This window comes from Megalopta genalis, chromosome 2, assembly GCF_051020955.1.
Source record: "Megalopta genalis isolate 19385.01 chromosome 2, iyMegGena1_principal, whole genome shotgun sequence".
Lineage (NCBI taxonomy): Eukaryota > Metazoa > Arthropoda > Insecta > Hymenoptera > Halictidae > Megalopta > Megalopta genalis.
The window spans coordinates 8,586,044-8,606,830 of NC_135014.1; the positions used below are offsets into that span (position 1 = coordinate 8,586,044).

The 20,787-nt window shown below is 43.6% G+C and overlaps 1 protein-coding gene across 19 annotated transcripts in view; it reads left to right on the top strand.

Moving 5' to 3' along the window:
• The window catches only part of LOC117226595 (CUGBP Elav-like family member 1-A), a 425,233-nt gene that overhangs the window by 204,948 nt on the left and 199,498 nt on the right, over window positions 1-20,787 (top strand). The window contains exon 1 of one of the 19 annotated variants that reach the window (XM_076528865.1): window positions 5,226-5,582. The exons of the other annotated variants lie outside the window; for them this stretch is intronic. Within the exon in view, the coding sequence (XP_076384980.1) occupies window positions 5,488-5,582 (95 nt within the window). The 5' untranslated portion in view covers window positions 5,226-5,487. Of the gene's footprint in view, window positions 1-5,225; window positions 5,583-20,787 lie in introns of those variants that run through there. 19 annotated transcript variants of the gene reach the window in all.

Consider the following 20,787-nt stretch of genomic DNA (forward strand, 5'->3'; position numbering starts at 1 on the left):
AACAGTGACCAATGAGAGGCGAGCTCGGCTGGCGCGAGGCGATCGAGCCAATGAGCGGAACTGGGCTTCGTGCGCTGGTTGGCTGGGCCGCCTCTCGCATCAGCCGTACTCAATTTATATAATACCCATTAATTCTTCTTGAAAAATACCCGTAATATGCGTAAAAATAGTTTTGCCCCTTGTTGCCGACACCATTGGGCAATAGCAGTCACGTTGCCGGTAATCATAGTCAGCGTGTCATACAGTCATCGCGCTCATATTTTATCTGCTTTTGATAATATAATATGAAAAATGGTCAACGGGAAACGTCATCCGATTCGAAGAAACAAACGAGATAAACGGAACATTTTTTTCAGTCATATTTCGCTCGATTTCAATTTCATCGATGTTTTTTTTTAACGGGAATGCATATACACATATGTATATTTGTCACCCAATAACCCATAATACCGTGACCTTAGCATAATCTTGAATACAACAAATTCAGATCGGCCATAAAATGTTTTACTTCGAAAAACTTGTTCACACTATCAGGAACGCATAAAATATCGAACGTGATCGAGCAGCTTCGTTCGCTCTGTACAAATCGATAATGTTTCAATCCAATGATAACGACCCTCCTGATTAGTGCGAACAACGGAGGTTCAGCTGCACTTGTAACAGCGCCGGGATTTGACGCAGAAAACCGCCGCGATGTTTAGTCAGTTAATGAACGGGAAGAATTAAAACGAGAGGAGTGTCGAGAAAAGAGAGGATTTCTTCGGGAACGAAACAAGAGGAAGCAAAGGAGGAGAAGAGTGACGAGGAAATGAAAACATTTGAATAAAGTCGTCCCCCGTTTCTCCGAAGGCTCCATCGATATTCTCTCGGAGTAAATTAAGATAGAAAGGATTGAAAGTTTAATTGCATGCAGCTTGATCCTCCTCGCTCCGTTCTCGGCCTGTTCGCAAGCTTTTTTTCCTGCTTACGGGATGCGTCTAGACCGAATCAGCTGAACGCTTAGCGAGAGAATCGTGGATCGTGGGTCTGAATCGATAGGGGTGGCCGAGGAACGCGAAAGGAAGGCGGAAGACGGCATAGATGAGAAAAGGAATTCGATGGGTCTCGATCGAGGAACGGGGCGGAGCGGACAATGGAGCTAGTACGTAATCAGAATGAAACCAGAATTATGCAGATGCCGGATATCCGATGGAAAAACCGGGTATTCGTGTATTCTTCGCGGAGTCGACCCTTTAGCCAATAGACATCTGGGATTTCCTGAATTGAATGTAAATTACCCTTTGCTCGTCTTCGCGAAACGGCGATCTGTCGTTAAGCTTTTGCAAATAAGCTTCGCCCCTCCTTCTTCGTGCATTCTTTTTTTTATTCTCCCGGCGAAATCCTCGACGAGAAAAAGGAGCGCGGAAGGTTTTCGATTAGCGTTAACAAGCGTTTTTCCCGGAAGCGAGCGTGCCGTTTTGGAACCGGCATCGTCGACCATTCGTTAATGTTCCAACATTGTGGCGAGCCTCGAATAGAACATCGCGGGCGTTAGGCGGTAATACTATTTTACTTAATGCGCGAAATGACGCGTGGTTAAACGACGCGTCCGCGTACGGTATAATTGTCGATGAAACGGATTGATGGGACGTAATTGGTTGCTATAATGAGATACAGAGCTGTTTTTCGCTCGGGCGTCAAATAATGCGCATCGCCGTCCGCTGAATTTTCTAACGACAAGGAACGATGCGAACGACGCTGTTGATACAATTCGCGTTTTGCCGGCCGGCTTTTTCGGACTTGCTTCTTGAACTTCGTTGCCCTACTTTTCCGAGTCGGATCGCCGTTTACTTGGCAAGTGATCGAGGGGTCTTTGTCGGGCCGGGGTCAAGGGCGTTAATCATCGAAACGCAACGGTGACCGTTAGTTATTGCTTTCGCGGAGAATTTGGTACGCTGGCCCTGGTCTCCGGTTCGGCTGCGGCGAATAATACGATCGCTCCATTCTCGTGCCTGTGAGACTTGATCGATGATCACCGATGACAGGCAGTTTCGTGCGCACCCCGCGTTTACATACCCGACAAATTAATCGGTAAACGCCGAGTGCGCGGGTTATACTCGTATTTGCGCAACCGAAACGCCGCATCCTGCGAGCTACGTTCATTATTATTTGGCGCCTGTCGTTTTCTGTGTCTATCGGTTCCGAAGACTGTGATCCGGAATCGCTGAGATCGACTGCTATCGATCCGAGTATCGGGATTAAACTTCGCGTCCATCCACGATCCGCTCCGTCCGCGACCTAGGATCTGCGCCGGAATATATCGTCCCCTCTGGCCGCGAATTTTCCCCTCGAAAATTCGATGAAACTTTCGATCGGCGGACAGAGTTATCGAAGGTAATATTTTCTCGTTACTGTATTAAAATGTTTCATCGATAAATTTCAGACGATATTTAATAAATTCCGCAAATTTTTGTATCGAGATTCTCTTTCGAGATTAACGTAGCATCGAGTTTCATTAGTTCTCGTCATGCTGACCGGAACAGTGATAACCCGATCTTGGTAACGGAGCTTCATTCCGTTAATCAAAATCCGTGCGTGATCCATACAAGTTTTCCCAAGCGCTTACCTCGCTTCGATATAATTAATTTTCATCGGAACGCGTCCGTCAGTTAACACTGACCGTACCATCGCTGGTCAAACGATCGGTTTGACAATTTTTAATTTACAATTATTGAAATTGCGGAGACGATTGTACCGGAAATCGTCGAATAAATTTGTTCGTTCGCACACGTATTAATATCAAAATTACCATGAATCGATGTAAATTCGATCGTGTAACATTTATAAGGCAAACACATGCCAGTCACTTTTCAGCGAATCGTCGATTTCGTTTTAATGAATTACAAGGTGATCTCGCTGGTCTTTCTTAGCTTCCCGGGACGAAAATAACGTAAAATTCGTCGAGAAACAAGGAGTAACGCAACTTTTAGTCTGCCTCCGTGGCGAACTAACTTGGACACGTTTCTGTTTCCCTTTCTGGCACTTTGGAACTGCGAGTTTCAACTTTCTGTCGTCTGGATACAAATATAATTTCACTCTTACCTTCTATCTCGCTCGGTGACGGCGGCAGGAGGGAGTGGACGGCGACGGATGCCAAAAACTGACAAAAGAATACAGGAACGAGAGAAAGGTAAAACCATTTCTGTCAAGGGACAAGGAAACTCTTATTGCGAGAATTCGATTCGTCCGGGAACGAAATTCCATGTTATCTTAAAAAAGGACGACAGCGTAGAATTCAACTTGAATAAAGGAACTCAAACTTGGTTACCGCCACGCAAATCGATCGTTACTGGACACTGCGGGTTTTATACATTTAAAATAAAACTTGGCCAGCGAGATACAAAATTGTGGGAGACATTAGACGAATCTTAGAAATATTGTCGCACCGTTCTCAAACGATTCAAATCATTACAAGCAAACGTTTATATTTATTTTTCTGTTTCTTGCATTTTTTACGATAGTAAATTTTTGAATTCGTTTACCATATAAACACGCTAGACTTTATCGAATGAAACGGATATTCTAAATTATGCAGGACGAAAGATCTGAAATGAAAATTCGAGCTAAATAAAATTCAATCGACTAGAAAATAGAACACATGCATGGAATAAAACAGTGCAATTTGTTGGAACATGGCTGGATGATTTCCGGATGAATGATTGCAGTGTCTTTTACCGTTCGGAATGACCGAAGTTATTTTTCGAATGCCACGGGCACTATGGCGTGCATTGTATAGGCTAAACGGTGCATATGCGAAAGAGGAGAAGGCATTTGTTGCTAGGAGACCGGTCGTTCGGATAACAGAGCGTTCGAATTCCAGAATATTCAGATACGAGAGGCTTCACTATATTCCCATTTAACGGGACTTCCAGGTGTAGCTACCATGGTCGAGCAACACGTAGTCTCGGTTTACCTATTACTAGCGTTACGCGAGGCGCGCCGTGGCTTGTTAGTGCTTAATTATTTTGACGGAAAAATAAGTAGTCGCAAAGAACGTACGAATTCCTATCCGTTTCTTCGTTTTCCCTCGCCGAGGGCGGAAATTTTAATATGCTGTCGGACAACGGACACGGAGAATGAATTTAATACTTCATTTATTTCAGAAGAACCGTGCGAGCCGGGGTAACATTACGCGTACACTCGCTCTCGTCCGTCCGTTTCTCCGGTTTTTACCAGCTTTAAAAAACTTTTAACATTTCCGAGCGTTTAGGAGAGTGCGAGAGAGCGAACCTGTGCATAGGAAGTGGATGGAGGAGAAACACTATTACCCTAACGAATGGCACAGTTGTTAACGATCGCTCTGCCTTCGCTACCTCGCTACTCCTCTAATTACACTGAAACACCGCCATTTCGGCGAGCGTGTCCCAGCCGGTTTTTTTATTCCGAAAAATAAATATTTATCGGGCAGAAATATATCGGACAAATAAGCACGACCTCGTTTCGACGAGCTTGTGAATGCACCGCGCGAAGATCGAGTCAACATCCGCGCTTTGATCAAATTGATCTTATTGCGATTACAGTCGATATTATTTCATGTTGTTTGTTTACTCGCGAGAAAAATACTTTCATACGAAGCAAAATAAAAATTATACGAGAGAAAATATCGTCGCTTGTAAAGGCTTTATGCTGCAACGGTAGTTTCAGATTTCCTACGGATCGTTCAATTATAACTTTGCGTGTTCGGAGTTAGCATGATTCATCATTCTATTAATACAACTTTGAGATCCACGCGTTGCGCGGTGGTTTACAGAATAAAATAGTGCGTGTTTCCTTAAATATTTTTATGGCGCGTACACAAGGAGAACAATCGAATAATTACATAGAGATGAAATATGACCTCTGATTACTTCACATGCACAAACGAAATATCGGATTTTTCTTCTATTACGGAGTGTTTGAAAACCGAGACTTGTACCGATTATAAATTCTCCGCGGAAGGAATGTTTCCACGTGAAATACATTTCTGTAAAGTCGCGGTTCTTCGCGGCTAGAAAAATATTCGCGTTAATCAAGAAATCCTGGGGTCCCGACTTTTTGCTCACATTCCGCCTCGTTTGCTGTTTACAAGCGAGCCTAACTTAGTACTTTCGAGAACCCGAAGAAGGACATGGTTGTTATGTTTCGAGGATGTCAATGGATACCCAAGGACGTACTTGTTTCACATGGAAATGCGTGTACCGAGTCAGTACTGTTCCGAACGTCGGACAATCTCGATCCGTTTTCCGATCACCGGTTCTCTCGGGTTTTCTTAATTTTCACTCGCGCTACTCGCGTCGGTTCTCGTGTCGGTTCTCGTGTAGATTCTCACTGTTTCAAGTCGTTCTTTACGTTTCGCTCGCGTTCGATAGTTTCGCGATTTTATTCGGTCGGAGCTTTGCTTTCGTGATTCGGTTCGCGAGGTGAACTTTCGTTTCGTTTCCCTGTGATTTCGTTCGCGAGTTTTTCACCATGCAGCAGCAGAAATTGATACTCGACTATAAGTTGTTCAACAGCACCTCGATGCAGCTCGATAAGAACAACAACAATGTGCAACAGGCGGACTGGTAAGTCTTCGAGAAAAAACAAACAAAGAACGCGGCTATACTCCGTTTCATGAAAGAAGAAAATTGCGTACAGTAATCGTCGAGGTTTTAGCATTAAGTTTGCCAGACACTATGAATTTTTACGGAAATGTAAATATTTTAACGATCTAATTTTCATTATAATTTATCACGCAGACAAACAGAATTTCCGCCCATGAATATTAATGCGAACGTAATTATATAATCTTTTAAAGGACGGCTCGCAGCGTCGCTCATTGTCAGCGGTGAGAAAATGAGATTGGCCTCGTTTCATAACCAATTAAATGTCTCTGTATGTAATATCAGAAGTGTTCCGATCGCGTTCGAATATTATTTATATTTATTAGATAAGATTGGGGAGACGGTTAACGAGTAATCGGAAAGAAGATCGAGAAAGATAAATGCAGGGTAGATAATAGCCGAGGTCGGGTCGCGATTGCGACGAAGTCGCTCCTCGGCACGACTCGATTTGAGAATCGATTATACGACCGTCTTTCCCGCTCAGCTCTTTTTCTCTGTGCTCAGCTCTTTTTAATTGGTTGCCTCTCAAAGCAGTGTCTCTGCAGCCAATTAGTGCCGCGCGTAAAGTGGCTCGGTCTTTTATCGCGGTTAACGATTTTTCTGTTTCGAATTTACGTCAACAATTTCCGGCTGACATTCCTCGAGCCGGAGAATCGACTGATTAAACGATTACGGCGCTTTGAAAGATTTCAGATTGTATAACGATTCGTTCCGGGTAATTATGAAATTGTATTTTTCAATCGGGACGAAGAAGCCTCGTTCGACGTATAAAATAAATCGATAGCGAATCTCGGCGGTAGCCTAATCGAATTTTGATCGCCGGTCGGTGAGTGGTAACGATCCGACTCGAACGAGTCGGCGATGATCGTTGACGAGCATCATCGATGGAACACGCACAATCGGACAGAACATTGAGAAAACTATAAGTGAAAGTTATTTTCCCGGGAGCGAGGTCGCGTAAAGGCGGCTCGCGATAAGCGGTTATCGGGGTGTAATTCAATTACCGGATCTTCACGGTGCCCGGAGCACCATTGTTCAATTTTGTTCGTTCCCTTCCCAGGTCGTAGCCGGGGTAGGAACTGATTCGTTATCGCCCTTCGACCCGACCAGGCACAATGGTGTTAAATAAGAGATAACCAACCTGATATCGTGCCACCACTCTTGACTTCGCAGGGACCGACACGGTAATGCTGATCTCCCTCCTGTCGAATCGTTAATTAATCAATTAAACATCGCGTCGCGTAATTTGGAACCCTACTTCCCCCAACCTTCGCTTTCACCGATGAACAAAATAAACCTTTGCCTCGTGTTTGCTTTACTTTCTCGGGCATAATTGACTTCATTTTTTTTCTTATTCAAAAATAAAGAAAATAAAAGGATAAAGAAAATTAATATCTCTCGTTGGATAAATATAAAGTTGATTATGCCAGGAAATAAATCAAAGGCGCGGCGATTGGTCACCCCCCAGTCACCGACTCGGCTACCCTAAATAATATTGTCGCATCGTGAGAGCGAAAAGTTGTTATGGACCAACGAAAGAAAATTAGCGGAACGGGAACGAAAATAATCGGGAAACAATTAGCATTCTGTGGGAGAATATGGTAATCTCGTCCATTGGATGTATACGTTGGCCCATTTTTCTGGCAAATTAAAATAAATCGAAACAAACAATATTGTCGAATCGCGAACCGAAAGTTTCCATGGGCCAGCGGAGGAGAATTAGCGGAACGAGGACTAAAGGAATAGGCAGGAAGCAATTAGCATTCTCTGGGAGAGCAGCCGGGACAGAGAAGCAACGACACAATGGCAAAAATAATCTCCGGGAGATAAAGTTTTCAGTCCGGGCTCAAGCGATAATACCACGGAGGTTAAACTGGTCTTCTCTGTCTCCCCTTTCTCACTCTCTCTCTCTCTCTCTCCCCCTCTCCCTCTCTCTTTCTCTCTTTCACACTGTTCCTCTTCTCCCTTTCTCTCTCTTTCTCTCTATCGCGATCTCTGTTCCCCCGACGGTAGATTCTTAGCGCGGCACATTTCGCGAGATCGTAGCGGCAGACTCTAAAATTGCGATTCCGTGGTGAAACGGTCGGAACACTGTACACGGTGGTTGTTAGTTGGGCGGCGAGGTCGAGGGTGCAAAGCCGTGGGGCGCTCTAAACGGCTGATTCGGGAATAATTTCCAACTATCTGAAACTGCCACGCCGCTCGGTCGCACGCGTGCTTTTTAATTGCCGAATATACTCATTTTTTTTCTTTTGTCACGATCCCCGCGGTTTCAGGTTAATTATCCCCGTCTGACGAATTCTGGGACCTTTCGAACTGTAACCATTCACGGAAAATTCGTTTCCTCTTTTATAAACTTCAATGTGAATTTTTGTTTTTGAGCTATTCGAGGCCAATCACACGGCCGCTGTGCAATGCCATTTTCTAAACGAAGAAACCAATAATTGCATCGTGTATGTAATGATCGAGTGCTACGGATTGCATGCATTTCTAAAGAACGGTAGAAGGATTCAAAAATGTAATAATTATTTTTAACATATTATAATGTTTTATGAAAGAAATCATTTTCTGTTTATCCCTTGCAATTGAGGCAGATCATTTTCATTGGATAGTAACCGACTGGGTTTTACTATTTCGAAGTTTCCATTGTTCTACGTTTCACTGAAGAATTAAAAACGCGAGAGGCAATTTCTAACAACGATGAACCATTTTCCGTCGTAACAAGTAAAATTGGAATCACGCGGTGAAGTTTAGCACAGGCCACGCTAAAAAAAAAATCATACAATCGTCATGTAAACTAATAATATTCGTTGTGCTAGGTCAGCCCTGCTTTTTAGAATTTCACGGTATTCTTCGTGGTTTGGTTCGACCGACCCGTTTTACAGGATATTTACATTAACCCGAGAAAGATAACCTACGTCGCAGAGGCGCCTGCGAAGACTGTTGATTTTTGTTAATTTTTCATAGAGGTCTAGTGATTTAAGTTTAAAATTACTTAAAATATAAAAAAATATAATATAAATGCATTTTATTTTTACAATAATGCCAAACCTTTAAAATGACTAGATTAACTTAAATAAATATCCATTGTTAGTATAAATTGACGCCTTAGAAAAGCATGCGCCTCTGAAGCGTATGGTTATCTTTTACGTACGTTGTCATATGGTTATCTTTCTAGAGTTAATCAACAACAATTGCGAAAAGATTGTCATATTTGCAGACAATGTCGCTAGGTTTTAAACAAATCTTTCCATAGAAAAGGTTCTTCATGCCGAAAATATCGTAATTACTAGCAGTCACGTTACATCCCCTCGGAGAGGATATCCGAATGCGAAGGATTGAGTAGGATCCTTGCGAAATTCGGGAGAATCGGCCGGAGCTGTTCTCCATTTTCGAACGAGGACCCTCCCTTTCATCCGTTGTCGAACAATCGCCGCCAAACAATTCCCAGGCGGATTTTCAATTTGCAGGTTGTCGGTCCAGTAGAACATCTCGCGCATCGTGCCTATTCGTGGGTCGAAACGAAAGTCGGTCGGCAGCGTCGTCCGTTGTGCGAAAACAAAAGAATGGGAGTTCGTGGGGGAGAAGAAACGAGAAGGCCCAATGGACAGTCGAATCCCGCGGCGATCGAAGATTCGATAATCGTAGGGAGCTCGTTCGCGGGAGCGATACGCCTGGCGGCGTCCAATTACCGATCGGTAATTGGGGCAGAATTTCTGCTGAGCTTAAATTTGCGCGCCACGTCGAGCCGAGCCGCGCCGAGCCGCGCCGAGCCACGCGGTTGTCCGGCCCCTCGGTCACTCGCCAACCCGCCTCGCTGCTCTTCGTTAATTAAACCGATTAAGCCCCGCGATTCCGAAGATGAGATCTTCCTCTTTTTACCGCTGGCGCAACTTTCGATCTCGTTCCTCGCACCTAGCGATCCTTAATTACCGATCCGCTTATCAGAATCTTCGCGGATTTTACACGCGCCGTGATATCATTTCATTTTTCATTCCTCCGGAAACTTGCTCCTCAATTAAATCGAAGATGTTGCAAGCCTTGAAGAAATCTTTTTCGAAACGTCCGGAATGCTCTTGTTTATTACTATGAATTCTTATGTTATCAAAATCTATGTTTCGCAAATGGGGTTAACCCCTTGACATACCGTCTTCTTCACAGTTACTGTAATTAGAAATTTTTCAATTGCAATCATTTCTTTGAAGGGAAAGAAAATTGATGCTTATCGTGTGTGTGCCTAAATTTACTCGAATGCTTAAATATTGATGACAAGAGATTAGAATTTTAATCCAATTTCAAAGGACAGAATAACATCTGTACTCAATTAATTATTATCAGAAATTTTCATGACGAGTCGGACTCGTCAAAATACGGCAAGGGGTTAATATTATACGTATAAAATGATAATAATCGCAGACACAAAAATGCCATTGTATTTCAAAAACGAACCTCTTGATTTTCGAGTTCAAGTTCATGGTTTCATAATTCTCGAAAGTCTACGATTTACGGTTAAACGTTTCTTAATCAATTGTGTAATGGCACCAGTTATTTGAATCCTGTACCAAGTCGTTCTCGGCAATATTATCCAATAACTTCGTTTGGGATTATCAGATGGAAAAAGACTGTTTAGATTTCTCTTAAACCAACAAAATATTTGAAAATTCTATCAATAGGCTTCCGATAGGCATACTCATCTTTTACTAGGTTCAGAAGTTCATTACGAGAATGTTTATTACGATACGAAAGAGTGAAAATGTAGCATCCAAAGTGGGCTTAATATAAACTTGTTACTTTCAGTATCATTACTTAAATTACTTTGATTTCGTGGACATTTCTGGCACTGATATTCAGTGCGCATCGTGTTCAAATTTCGAAAATTCCGACGATTTTCCTATCGGCGGGGGCGCAGCGTTTTGAAAGCCGGATGGGATTTGAATTTTTACGCAAAACGCAACATTCGAAATTCACGGGAAGCCCCGTGCCAGCGCGACGCAAGTTAATCCGATTGCAAAACATTTTTCGTGTCAAGGTGAACTGGATTAATTGCATTCTGAGAACACCTACGGATATTGGCGAGTTTCGATTGGCTGGGTAATCGATCGGTTGATATTTCACGGACGAGTTTCTATTGAATTCATGGCCACAAAAGAGGTCACTGGCTTTGGTCGGCCTAGCCGAGAATGGAAGACCGGTAATCGGGCCATATCGTAACTTTTGTGCGAAGGAACGTCAATGTTTCTTCTTTTCCGATGTCGCTGCTGCTCGATCTTTGTTCTTTCGGCATCGCAATTAGTTTAGTGACGAGGTATTCCGGCTGAGAGTCTCTTCCCCAGTTTGCTCCCCCCATCCCTCCCCCACACACAATTAGTGGAATCTTTAAGGCGGATCATTTGCAAGCTCCAATTTGCCCGTTTGATCCGCCGGAAGGAGATTGCTCTCCAGAAATCGGCGAAGACACGGGGGTTGCCTCGGATGAAGAGAGCTCGGAATATGAGAAAAGGCCAAAGGGCGCGACCGCGGAACAAATAATAGATTACGATGATAAATGATCCGCCGAACGCTGCCCTAAGCGGATCCGCGTATTTTTTCCGTCGTTTCCGGCTAAGCTCGTCCGACTTTCGTTCAATGATTATTTTTTCAGGTTTTAATCGGCGGAAATACGCCGATGAAAACGTTGCGATTCTCCAGTGAACCATGCGTGCAGGAACTTTTCAAGTTTCGTCTTTCGATTGGCAAACACTTTCATTGAGAACCTGATGATAATAAGATGGTCGTAAGAAATTAATTATAAACAATTGTCATCGGACGATATCTGCTAGCGTACTGTTGTCACTGTCATTCTTATCTCGGGAGATCGTATTCGCCAAATGTCACAAATCGGTTCAGAAGCCAATTAGTGTAAGTCCACTTTTTCTTGTAAATGAGTTACGCAGTGCAAACACATCTTTATTGTAGGATCTATCGGTCGGTAAATCAGTATAGTCGATTTGTTCATAAATAAACAGTAGACTAAAGATAATAAAATAAATAATAAAAAAAGGAAAAATATAAAATTGAATAAAATAATTCAATATTAATATTAATTATTCTTGTATTTAATTCTAATAAAAACTGTGGCACCGCTATCTTTTTTATCACTAATTTGCAAAATTCTTATTTACCTTAACTTCAAGGTTAATGGACTTGTTGGTACACCGATTGGCTTCCGAGCCTTCCACATAATTGGACTTCTTCGACGCTTGCCTACTGACTTTTTCTAAGATTTGAATTGGCGACGGGGTATCGTCATACAAAATATTGAAACTTTTCATGACCGAGCAGAGAGCATAATTTTGGAGCAACGCCTCTTTTGTGAAAGGAAAAAAAAAGAGAACTGTAACGAAAGTAGCATGTGCGAGAGGATTTGCATTTCGATAGTGGCACGACGAAAACTTTTCAATCGAAGGCTGAAACGGTCTCCAACATTTTGCAAAAGGTTCGCAAAAGCTGTCGAGCCTTCGTTTAATGAAGGACTCGGGGGAATTGGATAAAAAAAGGAACGAGAGCGCGGATGATTCTAATGAAGTAAAGCCTGATAGACCTAGAGAGGGAAATCGACGGAAACAGAATAACGGACCGTGAGAAATATAATGAATTACGAGCAGCGCGAGAATAAAGGGACACTGAGCGGGAAAAGGGAAGAGAGAGTGAGCGAGAGTGAGAGAGAGAGAGAGAGAGAGAGAGAGAGAGAGAAACACATGAATAAACGAGCAAGCTGACGAACGAGTAGAACCAACACGGACAAATCAGGTTGCTCGAAGTCGACGAGGATTTTCAGTAATTTCGTAGCACTATCGGCTGCTGAACGTGCTGCTTCCCAAGCGTTTTTTTCTTCTTCCCCTCTTCTCCCTTCCATCCTTCTCTATCGCCTCCCTACGTCCTACCTGCCGCCCCCTCCCTTCCTCCCTCTGCCTACCTCTTCATTTTCGATGTAGCTTTTTTGGTCTGTCTCCTTCAATCTTCGTTCACGCTTGTTTCACGTCCTCGTAACGAACGTATTCCGCTGATCACGAATAATTTCTTTCGAGAGTCCATTAGGGGACATTTTTCCCGCTCCTCCGGCAGCCCGGCGCGCCGGAAACCATTTGAAGCCGAAAGACTATTAAAAACTTTCGTGCCCGTTCGATATTTCCGGGGATTTAAGAAAGACGTCGGCCGACAAGCATAATAATAAGACGCTCGCCGTTTCCGCGATTTTCGTTCTATTGGGTTGGCGAAGAAGTATTTCCGGCTGTCGCACATAACGGGCATTGTAATTGTTGTTTCGAAACCGAAATTACTTTCTTGCCGAGCCAATTGCTTCCTCCTGTTGGTTATTTCGGCTGCACCCCAGTTTCATTATATTTACGCTAAATTGTCACTGCTTCCTAAATCGGGACACTGCCTTTCAAGTTGCAGTCCGGATGCAAATTCCTATTTTCGTAAGTCTAGCTTCCAGATTTCGAGATTATTGTGGTCGTTGAGACGAAGTAGCGATTAAAGCACATACCATTGCGAAACGGTCATAATTTCTATTGTAAATAAGCGAATAATCGTGTTCTTTTTAATCATTTAACCGCGACACCGTGCGCGAGTGACGGAAGTATTTCTCAGATTTCAAAATTGATTCTCGCAGTAATCGATATAACATCTAATTTGATTATAATTCGCAGAAAGTAAGAGAATGTTCGCACAGCTGAACATTTTAATTTTAATTCAATCAAATCAAATACTTTGTGCAATTTGTGAGATTTCCGATGCGGAAGTAGAAGCGTCATAGAACGTGCGATCCTTTTATGAAACAGGCGATTAGAAGATTATATGCTCGCAGTTTTGAAATTGTTTCAAAACCAGATAGGTTTTGGTGTGCACTGGGGATAGCCGTCTGCTCGCAGAAATATACGGTCTTAATTCACTTTCTGGCCGATCGAGGAACGGAGGAGGACGGTGGAGATGTTTGCGCGAGAAGAGAGAAAATTGCTCGCCATTACGATTCCTCCTTTCGTTCGAAGGAAATCGCAGGAGGGTGCGGACAGAGCAAGTTCTGTGTGCAAAAGGGCGATTGGTAATTTCGAGCAGACACCACGAGGAGACTAATCTTTGGGGCAAACCGGGAGCTGGATTGCCACCGCAGGCAGGCTGGCAGGCGGGTCGGAGGCAAGCAGAGGTAGAGCAGAGGCAGGCAACGTGGACGTGCAAAATCGAAAATGTCCATCGATTTTGCGTCTCTGTATACCTACACGGTATAGAGAAGACCCCCTCCCCCTCTCCTTCGTTCCTCTCTTGAACCACGTTTTAAACCCTCGACCGGTTACGCTGGTCACGTGTAGTGTCCGGTGATACGAAAGCCGCATACAAAAGTTTTTCACCCCTTTCTCTGCGACCACCCCCGCAACACCCCTCTCTCATCTCTCCAGCACGCCTAGCCGATGTGCACTCGGACGTTTCTCGTTCTCGTTCTCGTCCTCGTTCTACGGTTCTGCACGTTCCCATCATGTCCGTGCTACTCTACATCTACACTGCCGGCTAAAAGTACCGGGCCGTCTGAATTATTGTCTCCTTTCTTGGCAGCCCTGCCTCTGCAAACGAGCGTCGAATTTCTGATCGCCCGTCCCTCCTCGAATCGAGCATCGCTATCAAATAATTACACCAAATTGCATCGCGCCTTCAAATTACTATCGCGCGAATACTAATATTTGTTACAAATGCGAGTGGTTTACCCGCTGTTTAACAAATTCGGCGTAATGCGAAGCCAGCGGTTACAATAACGTGTATGTAAAAGTAACGTAAGAGTTCTCTATTTTTGAAGAACGATCTTTCTTTCCATGTTATCTCGTTAACGTTCCGCCCTGAAATAAAACAATCGACGGACTCATAGAAAACGTAGCTTGTCGTTTTAACGGAGCGTTCAAGCTCGGCGAGGAAATGAAGATGGAACAGAAATTCATGGCAGAAAGTTCGATACTTTTGCGGGACAGTGTACTGGTGTGCTTCTATATTCATCTCCGACCTCTCATGCTTCCGTTCAAAGTGCACGTTCAAAGTAGACCGGTTCGTGACGGTTGTCCGGTGTCACCGAAATATAAGAAAAAGCCGGAGGAACATTAGGGCCGCCACGTACGTGGTATCTTGTTCGCAAGCAATTCTTTAAAGGGAGGTATTGCTTGGATCCGTTCATAACACCGACTGGCTGCCTTTTCTTTTGCCTTTCTGCTGCCTATCTCTGCAAGCACGTTTTCTGTTCCGTTCCGTAATTCGTCTTTGGAAGAGGGACAGGTTAAAGGGTAGTTTTCCGAGGCCTTTGTGTTTCTCGGGCTGAACCCGACGTTCTATTTCTTGGTTCGAAAGCATTCGGAGCTACGAAGATAACGTTATCGCCCGGCGCAAGAGATAATTGACACGGCAGCGAGACGGAATCCATAAAACTAGAATGTCATTTTTTTGTAGGTATACTTTTAGGACGAAGGTATGTCCCACGCCAAATCCCTTTACCGTTAACCATTTCCTACGAGAATAAGACGGCTTATGTGTTATAACAAGCGACATACGCTCGAGATTACTTTAACTTTGTAATTAGATTTTGCAATCTAGAGGTTTAACTTTCACGGAAATCTATTACACTCGAATGTTGAAAAAGCAATTAATGTTCGCACAATTTAACTTTTCAATTTCAATTTGATTAAACGTATTACCATAACTTTATGGAATTTACGAGGTATTTCGGTTACAAAGGAATTAATAATATTCGCGTTTCATAAAATTTGTATATTATAAAGGTATAGGTGTTGAATTCGCTTGTAATTATTTTCCCGAGCCACGTGATCGCAGAATATTTAACAATCGCCATTCCACCGTACTCGTTCGGTGTTCAACCAAAGAATAAGCCATTCTATTATCGCGCGACCGATTCTAATAAACAAGGGGTGCCTGTGAAAACGGTGTAAGGCGAGGTTGAAGAGAATGGCGAAAGGGAAATGAAAATATGAGCGTGAACTGCGATAACAGCGACTGCCAGAAACATCTTCGTGTCATCGAAGCGAGTGAATTTTTGGGATTTGTTCTGCCCGGGGGTGCGGCGTTCGGCACCCTCTATCTCAACGCGTTCGGGTGCGCCCGCCGGGGTGGCGAAAGGTGGCTCCAGCGGTGCTCGCTTAATTTCCTGTGGCTAATGAAAGCCCATACGTGTCCCCCGACAATACACGCACCTGCAGGCCCAATCCGCTGCGCGCTGTCAACCCTTCTTTCGACAGTCGAACGTAAGGCTGCCATCGCAGGGTAGCTGTCGCGCGCACATTCGAGCGCGAAACCCCTTCTACCCCCGAGTCTAGCAAACAAGTTCGATTATATTTTTACGGCCGGCAATTTCCCTTGTATCCGTGGAGGAGAAGAAGGACCATGAAATTTTAGGGTCTCTCGGGGTTATTGTCCGGGCGAATTCGCAGCGAAACGGGCGCCAACGGGAACGCTATTCTTAATTGTTCCCAGTGAACGGAGTTCGACCAAGACCCGAAGCGCCGCAACAATGTATATACCTTTAATCGCGCGGGAAAATTTGCCTGGGAAACGCTCGCCACCGGCCAAGAAGCAACCGGCATACTTCTGCAACTCGAATCGACAACGAAAGCTCGGCGGGAGTGTATAATGCTACGGCCACTCCATTGTTTGATTATACACCGATCGATGGGAACTTTGGATGACAGTTGGAATGGCTATTACGAAGTTGAAATCAAAGTTTCAGGGTAAACATGTCCCCGGTGGACAGCCGGCGAAACCCGGTTCGAGCGCTAATCGAATCTTCGATTTTGATTGAGAGGATACGGCCGGGTAATTGTATCTAGACCGCCGCGAAAGTACCTTAACTTCTGTGTATGTTGGGGAGTCGAGGAATCTAATTCATACGACGCTTTTGTAACAAAATCTTCGAAGAGGTTTGTTCCACTATAATACATGCTGCGAGAGGTTACGCTGCACAACAGACGTCGGCAAGTGAGCCGTTTGATAATTTGACAATTATATTTGTTTCCATAATAATTAGAATTAGAATTTTGAGAATTTTTATGTTTACAGTTTATAAAAACATATTGTAATTGTTTTCTCAATACAATTTATCTTATTATTCACTGAAAAAACTGTTTTAACCCTTTCGCTCCGAACGACGGATATATCCGTCATCCATATGAACACTCGCGGAGCCGAACGCCGGATATATCCGACATGCTGGTAAAATCGCGACCTAATTTTTGGACTGCACCGCCTCTTGTTACTATTGCGTGAATCTTTTGACGAAACAAACAAACGACAGTCCGAAATAAACGACACACCATTCAAGTTATATTTGTTCTACCTGCATTTCCCATTATTATTGTGTTACATGTCATAAAGGGATAGAAAATCGAAAGTACTAACTTTAGGACTAATTATTATGTATTATGTTTTGTATTATGAATATTATGTTTTATTTTATTACTGTATATTATATATTATTTCTTCACTTTTTCCATTGTTAATGAAACTTTTTTTACCTATTAAATAACTTTATATCTTATGCAGAAATTATAACTATATTGTTTTAAAGAAAAATCCCTTTTCTTCCCAAATACACTATCCACGCGCAATGTGCACAATTTCGGCGGGTGGTTCCGTTCAGGAGGGGCGCTACGGCGGACTGAACCGCCGTAGCGAAAGGGTTAAAATGAAAATACCACCGATCCGGAACATCTTCTTAATGGTCACATTTTAGTTCTTTTTGATCCGTAGCCAGAAAAGGTAGCCAGAAAAGAACAACGCCTGCACTAGGGTCTCGGTCTGCTCGAACTTCGTTACTGTATGCATTTAGAATACGTAAAATTGTCTATCTTTCTCCGACTGGAGTTGAGAGAAGTCGGTAAGCGGTGAAGCTTAGGAATTGTATGGGCTAGTACAGTGAGGTCAGAGTTTACGGGTAGATGTTTAACGCTAGACCTACCTAAACCTAAATGTAACTAACGTGTATAGCTTAATAACGGTAACAATACTGAATTTATTTAGACGTTGCGGCATTTTTATTGTAATGTATGCTTCGATTAAGAAATCTGTTACATAAAAACACATATTGCGAAACCGGTGATATTGGTCGGCTCGGTTAGGTTTAGGGTTAAATTGGGTGGAAGAAAGGAAACTCTCGTTTCGGATATGGAATAAGGTTGGTATACAAGAGCATCATAATTTTCTCGAATCGATCGAACAAGAAGCTGATAATACTGTCGAGTGGAAGCGAAATAAAATTTGTTCAGAGCATTGTCGACCGTTCAGCGTTTAGTGGACCGAATGTAACTTTCTATGCGCGACGAATCCAGTTTGCCGGGGTACATTCATTTTCTAATTGGCAGCGCGCACATGAGTTTAGTGGCCATTAAATTTAGGAGCCGAGATCTCGGGGGCAGAGGCGCGTAGAGAGGAATACTCGTCGAATAGTTTCTTGAGGTGGCTAATAATCCTCCATAGCGATAGTCCATTACGTATCCAGCTCGTGCAGCCGGGACATTTAAACTGTGTGTAAATGGGTTGTCAGGGGGATCGGGGATTCCAGCGAAGCTCCGGGTTTCTCAGTCTACGAGAATCCAGAATGGCCTCCATAGCTTCTCCGCTACTCCATGGTCAGAGTCAATGGCCCGGCTGACAGTAACGACAACGTCCTCAGACCCAATTACATCCCAGATATGCAAATCGCGCCACTTTTCATTTGCCAGCGTTTTCTTTCGGCTATACTACCCACGCTCGAAATCTATTTTCACGGGACCGAGTCAAAATCGGTAACGGACGCAGCGGCCTGATATTTGGTCTAATTTTGTTGCTATTTTAACAACGAAGGGAAAATTAATGTGAAGTACTTCAGTTTCTCTGCTTCGAATTGGCAGACTTTTCTCACGAATACAATTAAGATCTTCTGCCGTTTGATTTGTTAATTTTTTAAAACATATTTTTCACCGTCTGCGTATCATTTATTATGTATATTGCTACAGCGATTAGAAATTTTTTAACGTTCATAATTTCCTATAAGAAGGGAGAATTGATATTTATCGTATGCCTATATTTTCTCTAACGTTTAAACCTCGATAACACAGAGTTAAATTTTATACTAGGTTATATAAAAGAAATTAATAACGAGCATACTTTATACGTTTATCGTGAGGTGCTAATCAATCGACGATAACATACAGGATTCATTGAATTGAGATGCATCGTTCAGTAAATTTTTCAAATATTTTTAATAATTCTCCCAAGGGACAATACAAAACTAAACATCTTTTGTTCCATAAATCTGTATCAATACGATCTCACACCAAATTTCGTTTAAGTAGAGTAATTTTATTTGACTCGATTTTCGGTACACCTTGTATATTCCAGAAAGTTTAAAAGAGGCCGGTAAAAATGAACGATAAAACAAAATGCAACAAAGATTGACATTTAAGTGTCATTCGACGCTTTCAACACTGAATCCTCGTCGAAAGATGTCTGTACAATCGTTGTCTCGTCGACTACATTTTCTCGAATTGCTCAGAGCCAAGCTCTATGAAACTTTTAATTCACTTGAAATTTGATGCTACGTTCAAGAGAAGAAACAGGTTCCCGTTCGATTCCAGAAATTGGCATAATCGACAACAATCGACGTCGATTCACGAATGGATGACAATCGTTCTAGAGAACAATCGCGGTCGCGCGTCGTTTCTTGCCAGGTGCGTCTCCCCGGAAGAGCTCAGGTGCAGGACGGCTGGAGGGGGCTGGGGTTGCGTTTGCAAATGAAAAAACGGACGACAAAGGGCGCGCCCGAGCGTCCTGCGCCGCCACATGCCCCCCTCCCCCTAAAAAATTACAAGGCAAGACTCCTCTCCGAGTCTAATACGGGCCGCGGAGTCAAAGGGAAAATGGCTCGACGAGCAAGAATGAGACCATAGGGAGATAGATAAAAGAATAAAGGGTCGTAGCAGGAGGTGTACGTAGGTGCGAAAACCAGGTAGTAGTGGCGATTCGACTGAAGTAAGGTAAAAAGAGAGGGTGTCTGAAAGAGAACCGAATGTGAGAGAAAGAGAGGAAGAAAGGGAGAAAGAGAAAGGGAGAGAAGGCTCGGCTCTCGTTCTTTATTCGTGCTGTCGCTCGTCATCCATCTCGAAAGTGTCGACGGGATCGTCGCCATCCACGCTTCGCTCTCTACAATATTAAGCTTTCTTATTAATGGCCCTGGCCGCGGAACCGCTTAATGGTCCACCGATCGATTAATCGAATTTCGATACCGCGTTACGACCTATACGCGATCGAACGAATAATGCAGTTGCGCCGGTCGCGATCACGAATAGCGCCGGTTGTTTGATGCGCGCCGCATTCTTCCGTCGCTTTGTGCGTTTATTTATTTACCGCGGGATCCCGTGGTGATTTCGCGATCCAAAGTAATTGTTAAGTGGGATTCATTTGTTCTGCCTCACCCTGAATTATACACCCTTACCGTACGGATCGAAGATCACGAATCGAGGATAAATCCGCGGAGGATATAGTCCGTGATTCATCGGGTTTTTTCATCCAGCGAAATCGGATTGTCTCGAAATTCAGCTTTCTTTTTCTATTTCGATTAAACACGATTAGACTCTCTCTCTCTCTCTCTCTCTCGCTCTCTCTCTCTCTCTCTCTCACTCGCTCTCGCTCTTTTTTCTCTCCCCTGACACTCCGCCGCGGAATATCGGTGGAAAAAGAGGTAGCGGGAAAAAAATGTGTTCTCAGGCCACGATGAAATTTCGTACAAATGAGACAGGGGAGCGCGGGGAACGATCGCGGAACCGATTTCTCCCTGTTTCTTCTCCGCGGATTCTCTCGCGGTCGGTTATTAAATTCATTCCTCGAGTTGATTAACGTGTGCGCCCGGCAAAAACGGTTGAAATATTGGAAGGTTATATAAAAACGGAACTTCTCTCCTACCCTCGCGAGCCGTACTTAATCCTCTTACCCCGTTGGGCAGTTAGGAAAAGAGGGAGATAGGCGGGACGAAGAGGGGCACGGCGGAGGAGGGCGGCTGGAATCCAGCTCGGTTCTGGACTTGTGCTATATTACGGACTTACACTGTTAAATTGATGGCCACAGTACCTACCACCACCACTACCATTAGCCGAAAACCCTGTGC